General features: G+C 40.8%; 1 protein-coding gene across 1 annotated transcript in view; it reads right to left on the reverse strand.

Annotated features, from left to right (window-relative positions):
• Positions 1-9,748: 9,748 nt before the first annotated feature.
• The window catches only part of LOC120917223 (vomeronasal type-2 receptor 26-like), a 31,715-nt gene continuing 14,552 nt past the window's right edge, over positions 9,749-26,911 (reverse strand). Inside the window, exons 6-8 of the mRNA XM_040328766.1 lie at positions 22,712-22,939; positions 19,475-19,598; positions 9,749-11,273 (exon numbers count right to left, since the gene is read on the reverse strand). Of these exons, the coding sequence (XP_040184700.1) occupies positions 10,381-11,273; positions 19,475-19,598; positions 22,712-22,939 (1,245 nt within the window). The 3' untranslated portion in view covers positions 9,749-10,380. The remainder of the gene's footprint in view (positions 11,274-19,474; positions 19,599-22,711; positions 22,940-26,911) is intronic.

Below are 26,911 nucleotides of genomic sequence, written 5' to 3' on the forward strand. Positions count from 1 at the left end.
TAATTTTCACTATTTCATGTTGCCGGGGATGGAGGCTTACATGTCGGATGGCCATAGCCTCATTTAAAGTCCCACCCTATTAGGTTTTAAATTTAGCAATTTAAACTCCATATTCATATCAGGAGTTTGGCAGAGTCTCCAGAAGGAACCGGGATCATCGGGAAAGCAGACCTCTAAATGCTGGCTAGGTAAGCTGTCCTTAAGCTTGCTATATTTCTGCCTTTCCTATGTATCCTATCTGTCATTTCTCAAGGAAACAGACAACTCTCGGACCTATCTGGTTGGGTAACGTGTGTGTGTGAATGTGTTTGTGTCCTCCTTCATGGGTTGGACTGTGTGTAGATCAGGAGAATCCTCTGCAGTTCCCTGCATTGACATCTTGTGGGCGACCTAGGTCAGAGGCGTATGGTAGGGTCAGATAAAACCCACAGAGAAGAGGAGAGACGAGGACGGTCTCTTAACCACTTAAGACCCGGACCAATATGCAGGTAATGGACCCGGCCACTTTTTGAGATTCGGCACTGCGTCGCTTTAACTGACAATTGCACGGTGGTGCGACGTGGCTTGTAAACAAAATTGGCGTCCTTTTTTCCCCACAAATAGAGCTTTCTTTTGGTGGTCTTTGATCACCTCTACGGTTTTTATTTTTTGCGCTATAAACAAAAATAGAGTGACAATTTAAAAAAATGCTATATTTTTTACTTTTTGTGATGTCTACCTTTTAATAGGTATTTATGTGAGTCTTGAATGCTGTCCCTCCCCCTGACCTAGCAACAAATTTCCTGCATAATCACAGTGAGAAATAATTGCTAGACAAGAATCAATGCCTTCCACACCCTCATGTCCCTTACCCCCTACTCACCCCCCCTCTTTCCCTCTTTCCCCATCTTTCTCTCTCTCTCTTATCTTGTCTTTGGTCCTTTCTATCCCCCCATATATAATGCTGTTTTGGATAATGATCTTCAAATATTGATGTGACATTATTATCTGTGTTCTCAATTCATGACAAGGCTTGTTCTCTTTTGTATTGCTTTCTGTTGACATCGGATGGACACCCAAACGGGTGACACTCTTTTGTTCAGTAGCAATTTATAACATGACATATGTTTGGTGTATTGTATGTGAAACAGTAAAACTGCTGTTGTATGCTTTGTTATCACCTTGTGATTTCTAAATAAAAATGTATTGGACAAAAAATTATATATAGGTGACTTTCACAATTTGAATTTAGAAATTCAAATTTTAAATTTTAAATATAATAGAATAGAATAAAATAGAAAGAATGTAGATGGTTTACAAAATTAGCATTTCAAATAGAATAATAAAAAAGATACATTTCAAAATTTTAATTTAAATGAAAAAAAAATAGAATTTAAAAAATAAAATAATTGAATAAAATAAAAAGAATGTAGCTGTCTTCTGAAATTAGAATTTCATTTTTTAATAGAATAGAACATAATAAAATAAAAAGCATATAGCCCTCTTCTAAAATGCAAATTTTGAACAGAAAAGAATATAAGATAAAAATAAAAGAATATCATTTAGTAAAAATAAAAATAATATAATTGAATAAAATAAAAGATTATAGCATTCTTCTGAAATTCTAAGGCCCCGTACACACGGCCGAGGAACTCGACGTGCCAAACACGTCGAGTTCCTCATCGAGTTCAGGGATGAAGCCGCCGAGGAGCTCGGCGGGCCGCCTTCTCCCATAGGACAATGAGAAAATAGAGAACATGTTCTCTATTTTCTCGACGAATTCCTCGGCGGCTCCATCGGGCCAAAAGTGTACAGACGACAGAGTTTCTCGGCAGAATCTGGGTTTGACCGAGTTTCTCGGTGAATTCTGCCGAGAAACTCTGTCGTGTGTACGAGGCCTCAGTTTGAAATTGGAATTTCAAATTTTGAATACAATGGAATAGAAAGTATATACAGGTAGCCATCATTAAAATCCATAATTTCAAATACAATAGAATAGAATAAAATCTATAGCCAAATTCCAAAAATTGAATTTCAAACTTTGAATAGAATAGAATGAAATAGAATATAACTGTCATGCAAAATCCAATTTCAAATACCAAAATTCGAATTTTGAAAAAAAATTACTAAAAAGAAAAAATATAGCTGTCTTCCAAAAATCAAACGTTGAATAGATTAAAATAGAATGGAGTTGAATGAAGTAGAACGAATGTATCCAAAATGTGTATTTCAAATATAATGAAATACAAAAATATATATATCTGTGTTTGGAAATTCAAATTTTGAAATGTGAATTTTGAATAGAAACAAATATATTATACACGCAAACGAGAGCCATCGTATCTTTGCGCCTGATTCTTAGAATCAGTTACACATAAATTTGGCTTAGATAGGAGCGGCGTAAGTCTCTTACGCCGTCATATCTTAGTTGCATATTCACGCTGGCCGCTAGGTGGCGCTTCCATAGATTTCCACGTCGAATATGCAAATTAGCTAGATATGCTGATTCACGAATGTCGATTACATAAGACATACGCCGGCATAAAGTTACCCCTCATAAAGCAAGGGTAAGTCATGTTAGGTATGGACGTCGGAAATGTACGAACAGCGTCGTATTTTACGTTGTTTGCGTAAGTGGTCCGTGAATGGGGCTGGATGTAAGTTACGTTCACGTCGAAAAGCATTGACTATTTACAGCGTAATTTTGAGCATGCGCACTGGAATACGTTCACGGGCGGCGCATGCGCCATTCGTTAAAAGCGTCAATCATGTCGGTCACTATTCATTACCATAAAACACGCCCACACCAGCCTACTTTGAATTATGCAGGCTTACGCCGACACAGTTACACTATGCCGCTGTAACTTTGGGCGCAAGTTCTTTGTGAATACGGGACCTGCCTCACTAAGTTATGGCGGCTTAGTGTATCTGAGATACGCTGCGCCCGCCTATAGATAGGTGCGTCTACGAGAATCTGGGCCAATGAGTAATAAATCTTGTGCTTGTCTCAGGTAGAGATGAAAAAATGTTTTCATTTCCTTTCGTTTAGATTTGTTATTCTAGATATTTTGTTTTGTTAAATTCATTGGGCCAGATCCACAAAGAGCCGCCGTAACGTAAAAATTCCCATTTAAGTTACACTGTCGTAAAATTTCTACCTAAGTGCCCAATCCACAAAGCACTTACCTAGAAATTTTCGACTGTGTAACTTAAATCCGTCCGGGGCAAGGCGTTCCTATTTTCATGGGGCGAGTCCCATTTAAATTAGGCGCGCTCCCGCGCCGTACGTACTGCGCATGCTCCCGACGTCATTTTCCAGACGTGCATAGCGCGGTTTTATGTTACGCCGAGTTTTGTAAATCGCGCCGGGTAAAAAAAGTTGCGTCGGGAAAAAAAAAGATACGGCGGGAAAAAAATAAAAATAAAAAAAAATAACAGCGTCGCGGGTAAGAAGGGTCTACTTTTACAAGGTGTAAACAGTTTACACTTTGTAAAATCAGCCCTAATTTTGCATTTGCAAACTAAAACTTATGGAGAAAAAACAAAGCTGAAAAGCTTTGTGGATCTCCGTAAGTGCTAATTTGCATACCCGAAGCAGCATTTCGACTCGAAATGCCCCCAGCGGCGGATGCGGTACTGCATCCTAAGATCCGACAGTGTAAGTTCCTTACACATGTCGGATCTTCTCCCTATCTTTTGGAAACTGATTCTGTGGATCAGTTCCAAAGATAGAAACAGGAATACGACGGCATATCAGTAGATACGCCGTCATATCCCTTTTGTGGATCTGGCCCATATTTGGGATTCGTATTCAGAATTAGTATTTAAAATTAGTTTTTTGTGTTTTGTCAAATTTTCTTTGAATTTACAGATTTTTTTTATTTAAATTGCTAAATTTAAAATTTGTCAAATCAAAAATGAACGTTTTTTTTTTTCGATTCTAATGCAGCAGCCAAAATGTTTTCATTTAAAAAGTGCATTTTGATTACAATGACTCTTTAAATCTCCTTTGGCTTAAAAAAAAAAAAAACATTATTTTGAAATGATATTCTAATAACACACAGCCTTTAGTTTAGCTTGATGTAAAATTAATTTCTGAAATTTTGAAAAATCTGAAATTCAAAACTTGTACATTCGAAATTCAGAAATTAAGATATTCGGAAATTCAAAAATTTGAAAATCGAGAAATTCGTAAATCCCAAAATAAGAATGAAATCCAAAAATTCTAAAACCTGAAAATTTGAAAATCTAAAATAATAAATAACTAATAATATCTAATAACTTAACTATTTCTAACTATTAAGTTATAGGTACTGAAATTTCCTTTCAAATTTGGCAGTTGTTATTATTGAATTTACGAATTTTAAATTCCGAAAATACAAATTTTCTCATTTCTAATTTATGAATTTTCTAATTTACACATTTTTGAAGTGTATTTCTTCAGAATTTTTGAATTTACAGATTTACGAATTTACAAATTTTCAAATTTATGAATTCCGAATGTTCAATCTTTCGAAATTTCTAATTTTATGAATTTCTGATATTTTCGAATTGCGATTTTTAGAATTTTCACATTTTATAAATTTTTGGAAAACTAACAAATGTTTTCAGCAGTGCACTTGTTTCTAGTTTCAGGGACACACAAACATTTATATCATGACATGTTGGGTATTTACTGAACACAATATCATATTTTATTAATAATTGTGTAATATATTTCACTAAGTGTGCACTAAGATTTACATTACTGTATTTTTTTAAAACATGCTTTGGATAAACTGTTTCATTAAAAACATAAAGTGACATACAACTACCAACATTTTATTCTCCGGGGTCTCTGCTATCACACAATATAGAATGTTTAGGTGGGTAACTAATCTTCAGTAAAAGTGATGAAGGTGATATTGTAGAAGAAATGGCACACATTTGTAGGATGAATGTTGTATTTCTATATTATGGAGGTGTGATGTGATTGGTCAGGAAATGGTCAGGTGGTGTGCGGTGATGACATCACAAGGAATCTCATTCTGTACTATTTTATGGAATGAAATCTCTTTTGATGACCTAATCATTAGAGGTGAACCTTGAGTGAATGAATTCTCATAAGATGGAGATGGTGATTTCCAGAATAGGTAATACACGGTCACATGACAAAGGTCACATGACAAAGGATAACACTTTCCACTGACAAACATCACCTGATATTACAAAGTTCAATCCCATTACAACTTTATCAGACAAGACATGAAATGACATGGAGTTGGGTAAAAGGTTTTCCTAATGACACCTCAGCCTTACATTACATAGACATATTATAATAAGAAAAGATACAATTAATAATTATCTTATCATTTCATAAATTCTTCCTCGTTACCTCTATGACATTCAGGAAGGGATTCCATCTACTTTATCAGAGCCGCCAATCCCTACAATCCCTCCACTAATCTCTCCCTGTGCACTTTATATCTTCCCTATCACAGATAAATCACATGTCACTATGACCACTGTGACCTCACCCTATTATAGAGGGGGAGGGGCCATCCAAAACCTTCCTTATTGGCCTTGTAAGTTCAAAGGTCAGGAAGTGCATTATGATAATAAAGACTTCTGTCTGACAATTCCGGCACTGATGAGGAGTGTGCTATTCTGGGATGTCTGATTGTTTCATTCTAATCACATTACAAATAAAATAAATGTGTTTTCCTAAAAAATCCTCCACATCTTTCAAATTCGCCGGGGGTGTGTAGACTTATGAGCACAGCTGTAGCTCCGCCCCTGTACAAGATTACATCATAGAGGATTATGGGGGGGACAAGAGGACCCTTGTAGGGGATATTCTCACTGGATTTCAGGGATCCAGATACCCCAGGGGGCAGCAGTGAGGCCCAGTAATGTCACCCCCTCCTCTTGGAAACATTGGAAGTTGGGGATCAGGTAAGTATTTGTCTTTTTTTCAGCAAATTATTTATTTTTAATCCTCCTTTTCAGGTGATTTGTCTTTGGGGTGAAGATTCACATGAAATGACAACAATGGAAGATTCCTGGACAATGTACATCAGTGAAGATTCTTTGGGGAATCATGTAACCGGGGGATTTACAGGCAGGAATTGTGGGCAGAACATTGTCACCCCCATAATTCAAAGTGTCTAAACAAGGACTTTATATCGGTGTCACCAGATACTATTGCCATGGAGACTTGTGATTACATAAAAATAATCTTTACAGGTAATGTTATGATGGTAAAGATTATATGGGATGGAAGTGGTCGGGTTCCATCAACATGACTGAGATCTTTGGATTGCAGTGCTGGGGAACATTTTCTTATGTGTCCTGTCGGTGTGCTCAGATCTTTACACCCAATAATCATTGTAAGGACCAATATCTGTCTTCAACTACTGACTGATAGAGAACTCTTCAATGGTCATCACATTATCTGCTGTTCTTCTATTAATTGAGGTATTTTCCCTCACATGACATGTACAGCAGGGGGCAGTCTAGAATCTCAACCACATACTGGTCTCCTCCATCCAATGGTACGTCCTCCACCCTCTCTAATACAAAGATACGATGACATGAAAGTATTTTAGTTGTAGTCTTGCCTTCCTTGCCATGTTTTGCTTGATCAGGGCAAGAATAGCCTTACAGGGAAACAGCAAAAATAATGTAAAAAAATAAATAAAAATAATATTTAAAATAAATGTTAAAAATACATAACAAAACAATGATGGTTGGTGGGAAATGACTGGGTCTGGACCAACGTTTCTCTCACTAATATCAAAGGTGAAGTTTCTCCAGAAGGGTCTCTGGTGAAGATCGGGGAGGTGTACTTAGACTTGGTTCCTCAGTCCTTTTTGTGACTCCCACCCTCTCCAATGTACAGATAGCACAGAGGGGTCACTATTCACTTCATCCATGGGAATCTGGTTCTCTCTGGCCTTCAGAAATGGTCTTTGTAACCCATTAGAGACGCCCCTCTCTCTACTCTCACCTTGTGATATTCCTTGTAGTCATCACCTCTGCCAGGAAACACATCAATATTTTTATTACATTGCTTCCCTTTCTTCTGACTCTTGTTCCAGAAGAGGACATTTTGATGTTTGCATTTCTTTTCAGGTATATTGATTATTATTTGGTGATGATAGGACTTCTCTATAGAAAAGTGTGATTTTGTTTCCTGTGTGACTGACTGCATTTGTCTATGTGGATCCGAGTTCCCCGGATGATTTTTTTATATACAACAAGCCAGTGGCGGCTGGTGCTCCATTTTTTGGGGGGGCGCAAACAAAACCCCAACCACCCCCCTCCCCCTCCCCCAACATCACTCGCAGACAATGTGACCTGCAGAGGGATAGATTGGATAGGACAGAGACAGATAGATAGATATGATAGATAGATAGATAGATAGATAGATAGATAGATAGATAGATAGATAGATAGATAGATAGATAGATAGATAGATAGATAGATAGATAATTAGATAGATAGATAGACAGACAGACAGACAGACAGACAGACAGACAGACAGACAGACAGACAGACAGACAGATAGATAGATAGATAGATAGATAGATAGATAGATAGATAGATAGATAGATAGATAGATAGATAGATAGATAGATAGATAGATAGATAGATAGATAGATAGATAGATGTGTAAAGAAGGCTCCAGCACAAATTGTCGGGTGAAGCATGGCCACCCCCTCTCTCCACTCGATCACAGGCTGAGAATACATACAGCACAAGGTGCTGCTGTATATGGATGGGCAGACACTGGGTTTAGTGGGTTAGAAGAATAAATAAAGAGTTATAATAAGAATATTTTACTTACCTCCGAGTCCTGGAGCCAGAGAACCGAAACTGAAAGTGACACAGCCGCCCGGAGAAGGCACTGCTCATTTCCTAGCAGTGCAGAAGGACCCGATGTGAGTGGCTGGAGAGCCTCAGGACCTGATGTGAGTGGCTGGAGAGGCGCCCTGCAAAGTGCACTGAGCTCAAAAAAAATTGCAAATGAAACGTCTTGCCTGCAGCAATTGGTATGATCCCTCAATGATGCTTTAGTAGTGCACTGTGCCCGGTGCCTGGGGCCTGCCCTGAACACTTAAAGAACTTTTTTTTTCTTAAAGGGCCAAAAAAAAAAAGTGGCTTTGGGGTGGGGGGGGGGGGGCGGCGCCCGGGCCGCCACTGCAACACGCGCTCTATGACCAACTTATCCATTAAAGAGATCAGACTTATAAGGGGAGTGGATGACGGATTGGGGGGTTCCTGGAGAGATTGAAGAACACAAAGGATCTCCTTCCATGTCACTGAGGAGGAGATTTATTACACTTAGTATTGGGGGAATTGATCTTCACATGTTGTTCACATTTTTCACATTCTTTGGTACGTACGCATGTGTATATATATATATATATATATATATATATATATATATATATATATATATATATATACAGTACAGACCAAAAGTTTGGACACACCTTCTCAATCAAAGAGTTCTCTTTATTTTCATGACTATGAAAATTGTAGATTCACACTAAAGGCATCAAAACTATGAATTAACACATGTGGAATTACACATAACAAAAAAGTGTGAAACAACTGAAAATATATTTCATATTCTAGGTTCTTCAAAGTCGCCACCTTTTGCAGCAGACACATCTCTAGACCTGGTAAGAGGAGACTGTGTGAATCAGGCCTTCATGGCAGAATATCTGCTAGGAAACCACTGCTAAAGAAAGGCAACAAGCAGAAGAGATTTGTTTGGGCTAAAGAACACAAGGGATGGACATTAGACCAGTGGAAATCTGTGCTTTGGTCTGATGAGTCCAAACTTGAGATCTTTGGTTCCAACCCCTGTGTCTTTGTGCGACGCAGAAAAGGTGAACGGATGGACTCTACATGCCTGGTTCCCACCGTGAAGCATGGAGGAGGAGGTGTGATGGTGTGGGGGTGCTTTGCTGGTGACACTGTTGGGGATTTATTCAAAACTGAAGGCATACTGAACCAGCAAGGCTACTACAGCATCTTGCAGCGCCATGCTATTCCATCCGGTTTGCATTTAGTTGGACCATCATTTATTTTTCAACAGGACAATGACCCCAAACACACCTCCAGGTTGTGTAAGGGCTATTTGACCAAGAAGGAGAGTGATGGGGTGCTGTGCCAGGTGACTACCTCTTGAAGCTCATCAAGAGAATGCCAAGAGTGTGTCAAGCAGTAATCAAAGCAAAAGGTGGCTACTTTGAAGAACCTAGAATATGAAATATATTTTATTTATTTTTATATTTAGTTTTGATGCCTTCAGTGTGAATCTACAATTTTCATAGTCATGAAAATAAAGTAAACTCTTTGAATGAGAAGCTGTGTCCAAACTTTTGGTCTGTACTGTATATATATATATATATATATATATATATATATATATTATTTTTTTGTTATTTTTTTTTAATGCAGTGCTGTGTATGATTTTAATACTTATAGGAAAGGATTGGGGCCCTTATGGGTAAGAACATTCATTTCAAAACATATTAAGCCAACATAATTCTAATGTTTAATGTCTTCTTCAGAATAAATCCTGTGATTGATCAATGAGCACCTGGAACCTGTTTTTAGCTTTGGAGGTTTTCATATCAGGATCTGGCGAGGTTTGGGGTAGGAGTGTTGTCTCTGCAGCATTGTATGGGGAAGCCAAATACTCCCTTGTGGTAGAAGTTTACAAAGAAATATATACAAAGAAATATATACAAAGAAATATATACAAGGATTTTTTTTTATTAGGTCCGAGAAAGTTAATATCCTTTAAAATGTACTCAACTTATCTCTTAACATGTGAATTACTGAGGACATAATCTCATCAACTTTAACTAATATTAAATATAATTTTTGAATACACCAACAAAATGTATTTATTAATATATCCGGATACATCTACATACAATATAATAAAGTGGCCCTGACACTAAAAATACATTACAATCAGCTTATAATAGAACATTTAATATTTAATATTTAATATTTATCTTCGGAAAGGTGGTGAGTGAAATCTTCCCTCTCTTGAAGAGTGATGGTGTCTCTGGTATCTGACACTTTAGGATGATTTGGATACTTTGTCCTCCTCTGGTCACTGTGGTTCCTCCTCACTGAGTGACTATATTGTTCTGTAGTGATGTAACAGCTGGTGGGAGGAACCACTACACCCCACAGGGGACAAGGTTTCCAACCAACCCAAAGTGTGTGATCCTAGCGGTGTCCAGAGCAGAAATTAAACCATCCATCAGAGAGGTAAGAATTAAATATTTAAACTAAACAATGTTCATTCTCAATACTCTAGCAAAATACTAAAATTAACAATAATAGAGATAATGCTATGACTACTGGTAACCCGGCGTTCCTCCATATATATTAGTGGATTGCTGCTTTTGTATTCAGGTCAGGTCTGAACAGAATTATGTAACATTTTGGGAAAAATATACAGCCAAGAAGTCCAGAACTTGAGGCCATTATAGCAAAAACCTCCACAGCCACCATGTATTTCCCTCTGGTGCTCAGATAGGCTGGGATCATGGCAATCCAGACACTGCAGAACACCAGCATGCTGAAGGTGATGTACTGGGCCTCATTAAAACTGTCCGGTAATGTCCTGGCTAAAAAAGCGATAATGAAGCTCACAGCTGCCAGAAGCCCCATATATCCCAGGACAGAGTAGAAGCCGATAACTGAACCCTCATTACACTGAATGATGATCTTCCCCTGATAAGAGTGAATGTCCCAATCCTGGAAGGGGGGAGAAATAGACAACCAAGTGACACAGATTATGAGTTGAACCAGTGAAAAGACAAAAATGATAAAATTGGACAGTTTGGCTCCCATCCATTTCCTCCAGGGACTCCCGGGTTTGGTGGCTTTAAAAGCAATACACACCATGATACTTTTGGCAAGTAGAGAAGAGACGGCAACTGAGAAGATGACACCAAAAGAGGTGACACGCAGCATGCAGGTCACATCTACTGGATGGCCGAGGAACAAGAAGACACAGAGGAAGCTCAGCATGATGGAGACCAGGAGAAGATAGCTCAGGTTCCGGTTATTGGCTTTAACAATGGGGGTGTCCTGGTAATGTATAAATATCCCCAATATTAAACCAGTCAGAAGACAACAGAGGATGGAGACAGCTGAAAATACTCCAACAATGGGATCATCAGTGTAGGAGAGAAATTCCACCACTCTTGGAACACACCGATCCTTCTTCTCATTTGGCCATTCATCATCAGGACATTTCATGCAGTTTTCACTGTCTGCAGGAAGAACAATACAAACACAATGAGCATCGTAGTTAGAGCTTCTGAGATAATGAATTGTCTTGTGGTGTCTTACAACTAGCAATAGGAGTTCCATTAGTGCATTGGGGGAGATTTAAGCCTAGTGCACACTGACATTTTTTTTTCCATTCAACCCCCTCGGTTTAAGAAAAAAAAACTGGAGAGCTCCAAAATAATGTTAGTACAGTGATCTCCCCCACTGAGCTTTGGTGTTCTGATAGGGAGATGGCCCCCTGCCAGAACAGATCGGCAGCCAGCTTCTGTTAGGTTGGCTGCCTTACATATTGGACAAATGTCACCCGATATTCAGCCCGTGTGTGCTAGACTTAAAGGGAAATATAATTAGTTATAGTAATCTATCACACAGTTTTAGAAAATATATATATATAACAGCGCTGGCAGTATGTATTATTCTATACAATTCATAGTGGTTGATGCCATATAAATCAATATACTTGTGCCATACGCAATCAAAATACAACAAAAATAATATACACAAATCTGTAAAGTGCTTGGTGCTCATATAGTAATTGAATAAATTGCAACGGTGCTCCAAACTTGCAAAGTGTGAGGTGCCACACTCCCCCTTCGGTGGCCCAACTCAACAAAAATAATGGACCCTCAGCTTCACAGTCTGGGGTCAAAAAGGCTGTGATCTTTTGATCTGGGATATGTAGGATGGTTGCCCGAAAAACTCTTCCACTCACTTTTCTTGCTCAATTTTATTAAAAGAAAGTTCAGAGTTCCAGAAAAAACAAAAACAACACGTTTACCTCACAGGGATTTTCAGCATTTCACACTTGCAAAGAAATAGACATTCAGCCTCCAGGCTTATACATACAACACTTTAGCTCTGGCGTGTTGCTCTGGCTTCCATCTGTACTCTGGGACAGAGCCCTCCTCTGTATGCCAGATGGAGCCCCGAACCATAGTCAGGTCACTACTAAAAGCCCAGCACCCACCTGACCAATTAGTGTGCTGGCTGTTCACAAAATCTGGACCCAGGAATAGATATTTTACCCCACCCGGATCATTTTGAAATCTCCAGGCTTCAGGTCCCAAAACAGACTTTACCAAAGTCTGAGGAAACTGAAAAGCAAGTTTCCTCTGACTGGCACAGCTCCATGGAAATCCTCAACCCACCTGGTTGAGAATCCGGGGGGCATTACTAGGGATGAGTTTGAGGTTCGGGTCGAACATAAGTTTGATTCGAACATCGGGTGTTCACACGTTCGCCGAAAAAACAAACATTACACGGCAAATTCTAGCGCTGTGGTACGCCCCATAATGCACTGCGAGATCACAGTGCATTGCTGTATGATGATTAGCCAAAGCACGCGCCATGGCCTGCATGCTTTGGCCAATACCAGCGCCCTCTGCTAAAAGAGCCATAATCATGGCTCAGTGGAACTAAGTCCACGCCCCACACTATGTAATGCTGCCTGCACGGTGGCCCTGTGTAGTGTGTTGTTGGTGTGGACCGGGAGAGTGTGATATATATATATATATTCTGCATCCAGTGTAGCCTATATCTGACTGCAGTGCATTCCTGGAGTACTTTTTCTACTACTTTTCTGGTGGTGTACACAATAAAGTGCAGCTGTAGTGCACTTTTCTGGTGGTGTACACAGTATCTAATACAGTGTAGTGTGGTGTTGCAAAACAAAATTTACATCATGTCTGGAAGGCCACCAAGGAGAGGCAGACACTCACAGGCCACTAAAAGAGGGCAAGCAGGCTCTGTGTCTACAGTCAACAGTGCTGGTCGTGGACATGGTACATCCTCTGCACGTGGCCATGGGGGACACGTGTCCTATTTTTCTGCTGCTGGCCGTGTTATTGAGCTACAACATGCATAAGAGTTTGTGAAGTGGATAACAAAGCCGTCCTCATCCTCCGCATCCTCTTTCACCAGTCTCAGAGTAGTTTGCCTTCCAATGCAGCTGCCAAAGCGGTCTATTCCACCGGCTCCTTGTCCACAGTCACTCCTTCTGTAGCCCCACCATCAGGCACGGAGGAGTTCGTGAACTATTCGACCGCAGTGTCGGGTACATGTTGCTGGAGGATGCGCAGCAATTTGAAGGCTCCGAGGGAGAGGGGGCGTCCATGAAGGACAAGAAACTGGCAGTCATGTTCCCCCAGTTGCAGCATACTGACAAGTTTGCTCTAGTGATGAGCAGGGAGGGGATGATGAGGTCGCTGACTCTACTTGGGTGTCTAATAGAAGAGAGGAGAAGGAGGAGGCACATCTCCAACGAGTCAGGATGCCCTCCAGGGGGCAGCCATTCTATTGCATCACACTGCAGAGCTAAGCAGGTGCAGGTCGCTGCTGACTCCCCGCTGATTTTGAAAAGTTCTTTGGTGTGGGCCTTATTTGAGATGTGTGCAGCAGATCGCACCATTGCTGTTTGCAAGCTATGTCTTAAGCAGATCAAGCGTGGCCAAAACAGCAGCCTTTTGGGCACCACATGCTTGACCAGACATATGACGACCTCCCATGCAGTCCATTGGCAACAGCACTTGAAAGACCCACATCAAAGAACAAGGCAGACTTCTCCTTGCTCCTCATCTGGGATCTCCAAACCCACCATACGTCCAGTCATCTCAGAAACCTGCACTGAGAGGAATGAAGATATAGCAATAGGTGTCCCAAGTACTTGCGGCCAATCTTCTAGCAGTACACCACCATCTGATTTTAGTAGGCAAATTTCCCTACCCCAGTTGCTAAACCATCAAAAGAAATTCGGTCCCAGCCATCCATATGCTTAGCGTCTGAATGCTAGCTTGGCCAAATTGCTAGCACTGCAACTGCTGCCTTTTCAGCTGGTAGACTATGCCCTCTTTCGTGAATTTGTGGAATGTGCGGTACCTCAGTGGCAGGTTCCCAAGCACCATTTCTTTTCACGGAAGTCCATTCTGGCTATGTACCGGCATGTGGAAGGCCATGTCTTGGCCTCGTTGGACAGGGCGAGCAGCAGGCATGGACAGGGACATTACCTTTATTTCATGGTGCACTGGATAACTCTGCTGGCAGCTTGGAAGGATGCAGGAAATGGTTCAGTATTGTTGGAGCTTGTTCCGCCACCTCACCTCCAAAATGCTAGTGGTGATTCTGCCACAGTTCTCTCATCCACCCCCTCCTCTTCTTCTTCCTCTATGGCCTCTTCCTCTGCAGATTTGGCCACTGAACCGGCGGTGCTCCGTAGGTGCTCAAAGGGCTACGCAAGGATTCATTAACCCCCCTGGCGGTATTCCAGAGTCTGACTCGGGGTTACATTTTTTTGCTAGGATCGATAACCCAGAGTCAGACTCGGGCTCGCCTTGCAGCATCCATAGGCAGGGTTTACTTACCTTGTCCCTGGATCCAGGGATGCCACCGCACTGTGTGAGCGAGCGGGTCCTTACTCGATTCACACAGTGCCTCTGTGTGCCGCGGATCTCTGTTCCCTGCAACGTTACGAAGCACGGGGGCGGAGAACAGCGCCAAATTCAAAAACGGAAACAAACACCTTACAGTACATACAGTATACTGTAATCTTATAGATTACAGTACTGTATGTAAAAAATACACCCCCCTCCCCTTGTCCCTAGTGGTCTGCCCAGTGCCCTACATATATATAAATATATATTTTTATATAATAAAAACTGTTCTTTCTGCCTGCAAACTGTAGATTGCTAATAGCAACCAAAAGTGTCCCTTTATGTCAAAAATGGTTTTAGAGCATCTAGAAAACAGCGATAATAAATTATAATCACTTGCAGAATTGTGCGATAGCGATTTGTGGGGAAATTCGTCATAAAAAAATAAAAGTAATGACAGCGACAATTCTGCAACTGAGCAAACTTTAGTGATTTTGAGTTGATTACATGATTGAATAATTTTTATTATAATTATATTATTATTTGTTATAATTATTTATAATTATTTATTATATTACAATTTATAATTTTGTTTTTAAAAAATGTCATACCCGGGATGCCTACTAGACTCTTGTTTGGTCAGATTTAAGTGAGTTCCTAAGAATTACAGGCCTACAGTATAAAACACCAAATGTCCTTGCAAATAATGGTACCGCTTTCAGCACCTACAATCTGAAATAATCATACCGCTAGGGAGGTTAAAGACAGAAGTTGTCAGACAAACCTGATTTATTTTTATGGAGAAGTAAGTAAAACCATGGACAGAGGGGTGGCAGTGGACGTGGTATACTTGAAAAGAGGGGTGGCGGTGGACGTGATATACTTGGACAGAGGGGTGGCAGTGGACGTGGTATACTTGGACAGAGGGGTGGCAGTGGACATGGTATACTTGGACAGAGGGGTGGCGTTGAACGTGGTATAATTGGACAGAGGAGTGGCTGTGGACGTGGTATACTTGGACAGAGGGATGGTGGTGGACGTGGTATACTTGGACAGAGGAGTGGCAGTGGATGTGGAATACTTGGACAGAGGGGCGCCGGTGGACGTGGTATACTTGGACACAGGAGTGGCGGTGGATGTGGAATACTTGGACAGAGGGATGGCATGGACGTGGTATACTTGGACAGAGGGGTGGCGGTGGACATGGTATACTTGGACAGAGGGATGGCGGTGGACATGGTATAATTGGACAGAGGAGTGGCTGTGGACGTGGTATACTTGGACAGAGGGATGGTGGTGGACGTGGTATACTTTGACAGAGGAGTGGCGGTGGATGTGGAATACTTGGAAAGAGGGGCGCCGGTGGACGTGGTATACTTGGACAGAGGAGTGGCGGTGGATGTGGAATACTTGGACAGAGGGGTGGCATTTGACGTGGTATACTTGGACAGAGGGGTGGCATTGAACGTGGTATAATTGGACAGAGGGGTGGCGGTGGACGTGGTATACTTGGACAGAGGGGTTGCAGTGGACATGGTATACTTGGACAGAGGGGTGGCGGTGGACATGGTATACTTGGACAGAGGGGTGGCTGTGGACGTGGTATACTTGGATTTTGCAAAAGCATTCGATACAGTTCCGCACACACGGCTCATGTGTAAGGTAAAGTCTACAGGATTGGATATATCAGTTTGTAAATGGATAGAAAACTGGCTAAAAGACAGAATTCGGAGAGTCGTGGTTAATGATTCTTACTCTGAATGGTGGAAGGTTATCAGTGGTGTACCCCAAGGTTCAGTGCTGGGACCCTTACTTTTTAATATCTTTATAAATGATATATGGTCTGAGATCAAAAGTAACATTTCTGTCTTTGCAGATGACACCAAGCTATGCAGTGGAATAACGTCCTTACAGGATGTCTCCAATTTACAAGCCAACCTCAATGCTCTGTCTAATTGGGTGACTATGTGGCAGATGAGGTTTAATGTTGATAAATGCACTTGGGGGCTAAGAATATGCATCATACATACTAGAAGGAGTACAACTGGGGGGATCCGTAGTGGAGAAGGATCTGGGGGATCCGTAGTGGAGGAGGATCTGGGGGGATCTGTAGTGGAGAAGGATCTGGGGGGATCCATAGTGGAGAAGGATCTGGGGGGATCTGTAGTGGAGAAGGATCTGGGGGGATCCGTAGTGGAGAAGGATCTGGGGGGATCCATAGTGGAGAAGGATCTGGGAGGATCCGTAGTGGAGAAGGATCTGGGGGTTTTGGTAGATCATAAACTCAATAATAACATGCAATGCCAAGCTGCGGTCTCCAAGGGGGGGAGTCCTTTCTTGTATAGAGAGGGATGGACTCCAGAGAGAGAGACATCATCTGTACAAATCATTAGTAAGACCTCATCTGGAATTTGCAGTTCAGTTTTGGGCTCCAGTTCTCAAAAAAAGGATATCGGAGAACTGGAGAAAGTGCAGAGAAGGGCAACCAAACTGATAAGAGGCATGGAGGAGCTCAGCTATGAGGAAAGATTAGAGGAACTGAATGTATTCTCTCATGAGAAGAGGAGAATAAGGGGGGATATGATCAACATGTACAAATATATAAGGGGTCCATATAGTGAACTTGGTGTTGAGTTATTCACTTTACGGTCATCACTGAGGACAAGGGGGCGCTCTTTACATCTAGAGGAAAAGAGATTTCATCTCCAAATACGGAAAGGTTTCTTCACAGTAAGAGCTGTGAAAATGTGAAACAGACTCCCTCTAGAGGTGGTTCTGGCCAGCTCAGTAGATTGCTTTAACCCCTTGCTTACTGGGCACATATACCCCCTTCCTGCCCAGGTGAAATTTCAGCTTTCAGCACTGTCACGCTTTGAATGACAAATGCACGGTCAGGCGACGTGACTCCCAAACAAAATTGACGTCCTTTTTTTCCCCACAAATAGAGCTTTATTATGGTACTATTTTATCATATCTGCGATTTTTTTTTGCTATATAAACAAAAATAGAGCGACAATTTTGAAAAAAAAAATACTTTTTGCTATAATAAATATCAAATTTTAAAAAAAAAAATGTTCTCAGTTTAAGCCGATACGTATTCTTCTACATATTTTTGGTAAAAATAAAAATCTCAATAAGCGTATAGTGACTGGTTTGCGCAAACGTTATAGCGCCTACAAAATAGGGGATATAATTATGACATTTGTTTTTTATTATTATTTTTTTTTTACTAGTGGCGATCTGTGATTTTTGTCAGGACTGTGATATTATGGCGGACACATCGGACACTTTTGACACATCTTTGGGACCATTCACATTTATACAGCGAACACTGCTATAAAAATGCACTGATTACCGTATAAATGTGACTGGCAGGGAAGGGGTTAATACTAGGGGTGAGGAAGGGGTTAATGTGTGCCCTGCTAGGTGATTGTTACTGTGGGAAGGACTGACTGGGGGAGGTGACCGATCTGTGTCCCTATGTACAAGGGACACACCATTGGTCTCCTCTCCCTGACAGGACATGGATCTCTGTGTTTACACACAGAGATCCATGTCCCTGTCTCTGTGACTGCCGATTGCGGGTGCCTGGCGGACATCGCGGCCGCCAGGCACACGCATCGGCGCCTCAGTGACACGGCGGATGTGTGGGCGCCGGCAGCAGCGCTCAAGCTCCCCCCAGTGGCTGGAGGCCGTATATAGACGGCCTCCCGGCATTTTAGAGCCACATTGTGGCCGTAAAAACTCGTCAGGCGGGTGGGAAGTGGTTAAGAAAGGTCTGGAAACTTTCCTAAATGTACAGAATATAACTGGGTACTGACATTTATAGGTAAAGTTGATCCGGGAAAAATCTGATTGCCTCTCGGGGGATCAGGAAATAATTTTTGTCCCCTGATGTAGCAAATTGGATCATCGCTCTGCTGGGTTTTTTCATTTTATTTTTTTATTTTATTTTTTTATGGTTGAACTGGATGGTGTCTTTTTTCAACCTGACTAACTATGTAACTATATAACAATGAAATTCCCTTATTTTATCACGTTTGGTCTTTTCAGTGAAATCATTTTCCAGATCATTTCTTTTAGATAAATTTAAACGTGTCAGAGGCTTTGTCAGACAGATGGGAGGAGGAAGGAGCTTCCAGTTGCTTGCTTGAGAAAGCCTCCAACACTCCCAGAAGGGTCAGAGGTAGAAGACAAGTGCAGAAGGCCGCATCAATAATCAATTTAGGGAGATTTTCAGCCTGCAAAGTGTAAAGTGTGTACAGAATCACTTTAAAGGACTTTAAATGTTTTCATTTTTTAATTCAATATCAGAATTTATTCTTAAAGGGACACAAAGGTTCAGGGTTTTAAAAAACAAACACACATATCATACCTACCTCCACTGTGCAGTTCGTTTTTCACAGAGTGGCCATGATTGTCCTCTTCTGGGGTCCCACAGAGGCTCTCGCGGCTCCTCCCCGCAAGAGCTAACCCCCTCTGGGAAGCTCTCTCCTGAGGGGGTCACCTTGCGGGCATGCTCCCGTGTGATACAGTTGGCGGCCATAGTCGCCCCCCCGAGTGCCATGTCATTGATTAGATTGACAGCAGCGGGAGCTAATGGCGGCGCTGCTATCAATCATCCAATGAAGAGCAGACAAGGTCTGGGGGAAAGCAACACAGGATCACGACAACAGAGATTCGGTGCTCAGGTAAGTAAAACGGGGGCTCGGGGGGCCGGTGACTGCAAGGTGTTGTTTCACCTTAATGTATAGGATGCATTGAGAAGAAAATACAGCAAAGCTTTACAACCCCTTTAAATGAAACATAAAGCTTACCAGATTGGTTTGATATTTCTCCTTCTGAACACGGAGCACAATTATAACAACATGGGTGATATCCTTCTCTTACAGATTTTCTGAACCCCGGAAGACATTCCTCGGAGCATTGACCTCTTGGGACCTGAGATAATATAGAGCTATATGATCTATTCAAGAGTAAAAGTACAGATATAATAGTGTAGGGAAGCCGAGCTTCTGATGTTTACAATGAAGCAGCATGTACAGTATACCTTGGTAGAAACACATGGACCATTCCAGAAGGTGGCCCTTCATTAGTCTGGATACCACAGAATATGTTCTGATCCAGAAGACAAAAATAGACATCTAGGAGTACTAGCAGAATCCTTTCATTAGAATGGTTACAGCAATAAAAATCAGTACAGTATAAACTCTGCTTTAATAATCCAAAGTGAAAATTCTTAGAAGGATAGAGAGGGCAATCTGTCACAAAGACCTTACACAAAGATTACTGAGAGTGGGTGGGGAAACCCCAGCTGCCATGGTGCACGTTGGCACCAATGACAAAGTCAGAAGGAGATGGAGTGTCCTAAAAAACTATTTTAGGGACTTAGGAGCTAAATTGAGGAAAAGGACTTCCAAGGTAGTATTCTCAGAATTACTACCGGTACTTCGAGCCACACCAGAAAGGCAGAGGGAGATTAGGGAAGCAAACAAGTGGCTGAGGAGCTGGTGTAGAAAGGAGGGGTTTGGGTTCCTGGGGAATTGGGGCGACTTCTCCATGCCAACGGACCTTACTTTGTACGGTAAATGTCTATGGGGAACTGTGTCAAATGTTTTTGCAAAATCCAGATATACCACGTCTACGGGCCTTCCTTTTTCTAGATGGCAGCTCACCTCCTCATAGAAGGTAAATAGATTGGCTTGGCAAGAACAATTCTTTATGAATCCATGCTGATTACTAATAATGATACTGTTGTCATTACTAAAATCTTGTATATAGTCCCTTATAATCCCCTCCTAGAGCTTGCATTCAATTGATGTTAGGCTAACTGGTCTGTAATTCCCAGGGATGTATTTTGGCTCTTTTTTTAAAATATTGGCGCTACATTGACTTTTCTCCAATCAGCTGGTACCATTCCAGTCGGTAGACTATTCATAAAAATTAGGAACATTGGCTTGGCAATTACTTGACTGAGTTCCTTAAAGGGGTTGTAAAGGCAAGAATATTTTCCTCTTAAATTAAAGTCTGACAGTAGCTGATTAAGTAAAAAGTAATGTTTTTCATTATAACGAGTTTGATACCTGTTGAAATCGTGCTGTTTTGTTAACCTCCGTCACTCCTGAATCATTATTCTCACTGACTTCCTGGTTTGCGGTGCGCATTCATTCTTGCTACATCACGGCCTAATGGGAACTACAGTTCCCATTAGGCTTAGCCTCCATGCCTGTGAGGGATAAGAGATCATCTTCACGCAGGGCTGTAGTCATAGGGAGGGGATGAGCACATTCTGCTTTCCACCATGCAAAACGGCTCACATGCTGGTGGAAAGCAAGAAGAGGAGAGACAGGAAATGGCATTTTCAAACCTGGATTACTGTATTTTGGAGGTCAAAAGGAAAAACGAGGTAACTGATATTTAAATGCTCCTAGCTTACAGCAATCAATTGATCTAATAAAAAACGAACCTTTAGTGTTCCTTTAAGGACCATCGGATGCAAGCCATCTGGTTCTGGTGACATAGTAATATTACATTTTTCAAGTCTATTTCTAATTCTAACTCTGTTAGCCATGAGGGGGCTTCCTGTGATGTGTCATGAGGATAAATATTGCAATTTTGGTTACTGAAGTCCCCCTGTAAAGACTGAGGAGAAGAATAAATTCAATACCTTTGCCATCTCTCCATCCTTAGTAACCAAATTCCCTTCATTATTCTTTATGGGACCAATATTATCTGACCTCCCTTTATATACTTAAATAATTTATTGGGATTTTTTTTTACTCTCCTCCGCTATGTGCCTTTCATGTTCTATCATAGCCACCCTGATTGCACCCTTACATTTCTTGTTGCATCCTTTGTAAAGTTGGAATGCTGATCCCTCAGCCTTGTATTTTTTGAAGGCTTTCTCCTTTGCTTTTATATGCATTTTTACGTTGGAGTAAAATTGTTCGCTGTTCACCGAACAGGCAATGTTTCGACTCAAAGCTCATCCCTACTGGTGACCCCACAATAGGGAGAAAACTTCTCCGAAAAAGGGAATTTAATAACACACACGGCCATTCACTAAAATTAGAAGAAAAATAGTTTAACCTTAAACTGCGTAGAGCAGGGATATGCAATTAGCCGACCTCCAGCTGTGGCAGAACTACAAGTCCCATGAGGCATAGCAAGACTCTGACAGCCACAAGCATGACACCCAGAGGCAGAGGCATGATTGGACTTGTAGTTTTTCAACAGCTGGAGGTCCGCTAATTGCATATCCCTGGCATAGAGTGTTTTTTACTGCTAGAGTGGTAAGGATGTAGCGGTTTCTTCCACAGGGGGTGGTTTAAGCGGGGGAGGAGCATCGATAATTTCAAAAAGCTATTAGATAATCACCTGAATGACCACAACATACAGGGATATACAATGTAATACTGACATAAAATCACACACATAGGTTGGATTGATGAACTTGTGTATTTTTTCAACCTCACCTACTATGTAACTATATGTAAAAATCAACCACATTTTAGGAGTCACTCATACAGAAATCCAGGTAGCTCCTTTTTTATGAATATACAGTAACTGCAAATTTCTGATCGGGGGAATTACTACTCTCTTTATTTTCTTCTTTTTATGGTCAGATGGTCTGGATAAAATCTGGCAATGGATAATACTGGCGATCATTCCATTCCAAAGTCTTTTATCTTCTTCTGTGCACAGGAGTCGGGGTCCTTCTATGAGTGTCTATGTCCCAGTCTGTGTGATGAGGAGGGGGGAGGTAATAGTAGTCAGTCACATTTAGCTGGACTTGTTCTGTAATGAAGAAGATGTTTTGTAGTTCATCCACTTCTTCAGGTATAATGAGTGATAGGAACATATCCTGGCATTTATATCCACACATCTAGACCTGACACCTTCATCTAATCACCATGGAATGAGTCAGGGAAGATGTTGGTGGTCTATGAACAGGATGGGGGGAGGGGGTTAGGTTTTGTCTGGAGATGGGTTTAGGGTCAAAACTAGAATGTTTCTTGTATAAGTTGTGGATCAGCTTCCCCAGTGTAACTCACCTTGTCTCCTTTCCATGATATTCGCTCTGGTTCTAGTGTAAGTTGCTGACCCTCTGAAAGGGACCCATCAAAGTGACCCACAATCATCCAATCAGTGATATTTCTATCTTTAATTCTTGTAATCCAATTTACAATTTCCATTGGGCTGGGCAGTTCTCCTTTATCATTAAAAATCATGACCTCGCCATTCGGATCCTTGTACTGGACTTCTTTTACATAGCGGGACAGCTTAAATAATGACAGAAATGATTATAGGTAACAAGTATATAGAACGTTTAATAATTTATTTGAGTATAGATTGTTTATCTAGTTTTACCTCAATCAGAGAATGTCATCAGGATGAGATGACCTGTTTGCTGAGCATTTATAATCAGATACATTTTATTGGGACTATTTATACACAATTTGCTTTGTGAATGTGAACGCTCCAGAGATAAATCAATAATTCTTCCCCTTTACAATACACTGGCTCAGCCTCATCTTGGATATACAGTTCAGTTTTGGTCACCAATCCTCAGGAAAGATGTCGATGAATTAGAAAGAGTTCAGCAAATGGCAACACAAGTAACAAGGAGGACGGAGGATGTCAGCTATGAGGACTAATAGATTACAGGTATTCACTCTGGAGAAGAGCCACTTAACCCTTTTGCCGCCTGGTCCGTTTGTCATACAGACCTGACAGCGGGAGGTTTTGCACACAATCCGGAGTCTGCAGCCCCTGGAATTGTGTGTGAAACTGACAAGTAGCCTCCTGCCTGTCAGGGAAGAGCATTCAGGTGGCGCCGCTGTCGGCGGATCGCTCTCATACACCCCCGGTACCAGCACCGCCATGCTTACCAGGCTCTGCTTGCCCATCTGCGGGCCTGAGAGCTCCATGGCAGGTGCTGGTTTCTGGAGGGGAAGGAGAAGAGCGGACACACATCCACTCTCCTCCCCTTCTTCTTGTGACCCAGATAGCGACATCTTTGACATCACTTCCGGGTCAAGTTCTTGGTGTCCCCGGCTCGCTCAGCCGGAAAATAATGTTTTGCAATGCGATCTTCATTGTAAAACATTTAGTGGAGCACAGAGGAGACATTGGGGTCTTTTAGATCCTGCATATCTCAATAAAGAGAACCTGTCAAAAAAGTACATTAAATAGGGGACTTTTTGTGCCCTATGTGATGAAAACAACTGTTGTGCCCTCTTACATCAAATGTACTTGACTTCCTTCATCATCCAACAAAGTAACTTTGGTTGAAATCTACCTCCCCTATATGTATGTGAGGACAGGTACAGATATATATATATACATATACACACAACTCCATCTCATTATGCTGTTACATTGTGCTAATCCTACTCTAACCCTGTCTGTCCCTTCCGGGACCATTAAGACCAGACACACACTAGATCTAATGTGCTTAATATGTCACATGTCCAGTCACATGACTCTGTCCCTTTATGAAACCATCATCCATCAATTTAAACATAACCCTCACATGTTTAGCATGCTGCACGTTAATATTAATACTATATTCCATGAACACTGGCTCATATACAGTATCTCATAAAAGTTAGTACACCCCTCACATTTTTGTAAATATTTTCTTCTATCTTTTCATGTGACAACACCGAAGAAATTACACTTTGTATCTACAATGTAAAGTAGTGAGTGTACAGCTTGTATAACAGTGTAAATGTGCTGTCCCCTCAAAATAACTCAACACACAGCCATTAATGTCTAAACTGCTGGCAACAAAAGTGAAAATGTTCAAATTGGGCCAAATTAGCCATTTTCCCTCCCCGGTGTCATGTGATTAGTTGGTGTTACAAGGTCTCAGGTGTGAATGGGGAGCAGGTGTGTTAAACTTGGTGTTATCACTCTCACGCTCTCATATCGGAATTAGGTAAAATAATATATAGACTTCCTGGCCCGGTTGTTTCTTTTACTCCAGTAGATGTTTTTCCTTTTTCTCCTTTTTTTCAGTATGCCATATAAGGTGTTCTCACTTTTTTGTATATCTACTAAGATTATGATGCACATAAGGAATCATTTGTTCCTTTTTTTTTATGAAATTTGAATGGAAAAAAATAATAAAGAATGAATAATTAAAAAAAAAAAGAATAGAAGGGGTTCTGTACCATCTGATAATGATTTTTTTTTATTAGTTTTTATTAAGGAAAATAATTTTGTATACAGACATTATACAGGAAGTAAATGAGAAAGCAGGCGTTACAAGAAAGGTACATCAATCATATGACTCTGTACACATACTTAATGAGAAAGTACAAATAACCAAAACCAGGGAATCATCCCATGGAACATCATTAAACATATATTCACACACCGCTTACTCGTGGATAGGTGTAGGGGAGAGAAGAAGGGGAAAAGAGAAGGGGAAGAGGAGAAGATAAGGAGACGGAAATAGAAGAATAAGTAGAATAAATAAGATATAGTAGAAATAAGAATAGTCTGGTAATGATTTTGAAGCCACACTCTTGAGTGGCCACATTTAGGGATCCTTTATGTGCGTACATGTATATCTTTTCCCAGTTTTCTTCTGTTAGACTAATATCTAGATCCTTTTCCCAATTCTGATATGATGCGCTGGAGAAATCAGTCATTCCCACAAAGAATGAGTTGTATGAGGATGAAACGATGTATCTGTGTGGGGATTTTTTTGTGCATAGGTCTTCTAGCGTTGTAAGGGGTCTTTTCCAGTGTTGGGCTTACTCTTTTCTGGTCAGGAAATGTCTAATTTGCATATAGTTCCACTGAGGGATTATAAATGGGTTTATGTCTTTGTTCAAGTCGTCTCTGGATAAGGGTTTCCCATTCTTAAAGAAGTGTTTGGCAAGGATTTCCTTGTGTGGCCAGTGTTGTTTCTCAGGGGTGTGAGAGGACTACACCATGGAGATGTTTTATTGATCTTGAAGGTTTTATGAAAGATATCTAGTGTGGGACCTACAAGTGGGTGTGCTCTGATAATTTTTGGGTGATGTTTAGGGTGAATCCAATAAAGAGACTTAATTGCTTGTGGGAACTGTATTTGTTCTAACGATACCCAGTCTTTAACTTGTTGGTGGATGTTCCAGTCTACTATTCGTGCCATAAGAGCTGCTTGGTGATATTTCCTTAAATCAGGTAATGCTATTCCACCTGTATTTTTGGGTAAGGTTAGTCTTGTATAATTAATTCTAGGTTTGTTGCCCCTCCAGACAAAGGTAGAACATGCCCTACGGAAAGAGGCAAAGAATGATGCTGGTAAATTGATGGGGATTGTCTGCATGACATACAAAAATCGGGGTAAAATTGTCATCTTTATTAGGGAGGCTCTTCCAAACCATGAGACGTTTAAAGAATTTCATCTCTTTAAGTCTGCATGTGTTTCTTTCAGTATGTGTAAGTAATTTAAAAAGGTTTTCCAAATTAGAGGGAATTTTAATTCCTAGGTATGTTATATTATGTTTGGCCCAGGTGAATGGGAAATTCTTCTTATATAATTCTACTGAGCTTGAGGATGCTGTGAAGTTTAAAGCGTTATATTTTGTGTGATTTTTTTTTTTTTTTATTTGAAAGTAGGTGGAAGTGGTCCAGGTCTCGAAGAAGATTAGGTTTGGAGATATGGGGTTCTGATAAGAAAATAAGCATATCATCAGCAAAGGCTGCAATTTTATATGTATTGTTATATATTTATATCCCTTTAATATCTTGGTTCGCTCTAATTTTGTTTAAAAGTGGTTCAAGGGTTAAAACAAATAGTAAAGGGGAAATAAACATGAACCTTAATTGGGTGTAATTTTTGTCTGGACACATGGGGGGTTATTTACTAAAGGCAAATACACTTTGCACCACAAATGCACTTGGAAGTGTAGTCGCTGTAGATCTGAGGGGGACATGCAAGGATAATAAAAAAACAGCATTTTAGCTTAAACAAGATTGTATAATAAAATCAGCATTTCAGATCTTCCCCTCAGATTTACAGCGGCTGCACTTCCAAGTGCACTTTCAGTGCAATTTCATGTGCACTTTGCACTTGTAGTTTGCACTTGTAGTGCAAAGTGGATTTTCCTTTTATAAATAACCCCCAATGTGTTCCAGTACTGAACTGACCGAGTATAAAAAGATACGAGTAAACTTTCATTGGACGCTCTCACCTTATACTTTAGTGTGTGTGGATTTATTTCAGATTTTTTGTTATTTATTTTTAAAGAGAA

The sequence above is a fragment of the Rana temporaria genome, chromosome 1, assembly GCF_905171775.1.
Source record: "Rana temporaria chromosome 1, aRanTem1.1, whole genome shotgun sequence".
Lineage (NCBI taxonomy): Eukaryota > Metazoa > Chordata > Amphibia > Anura > Ranidae > Rana > Rana temporaria.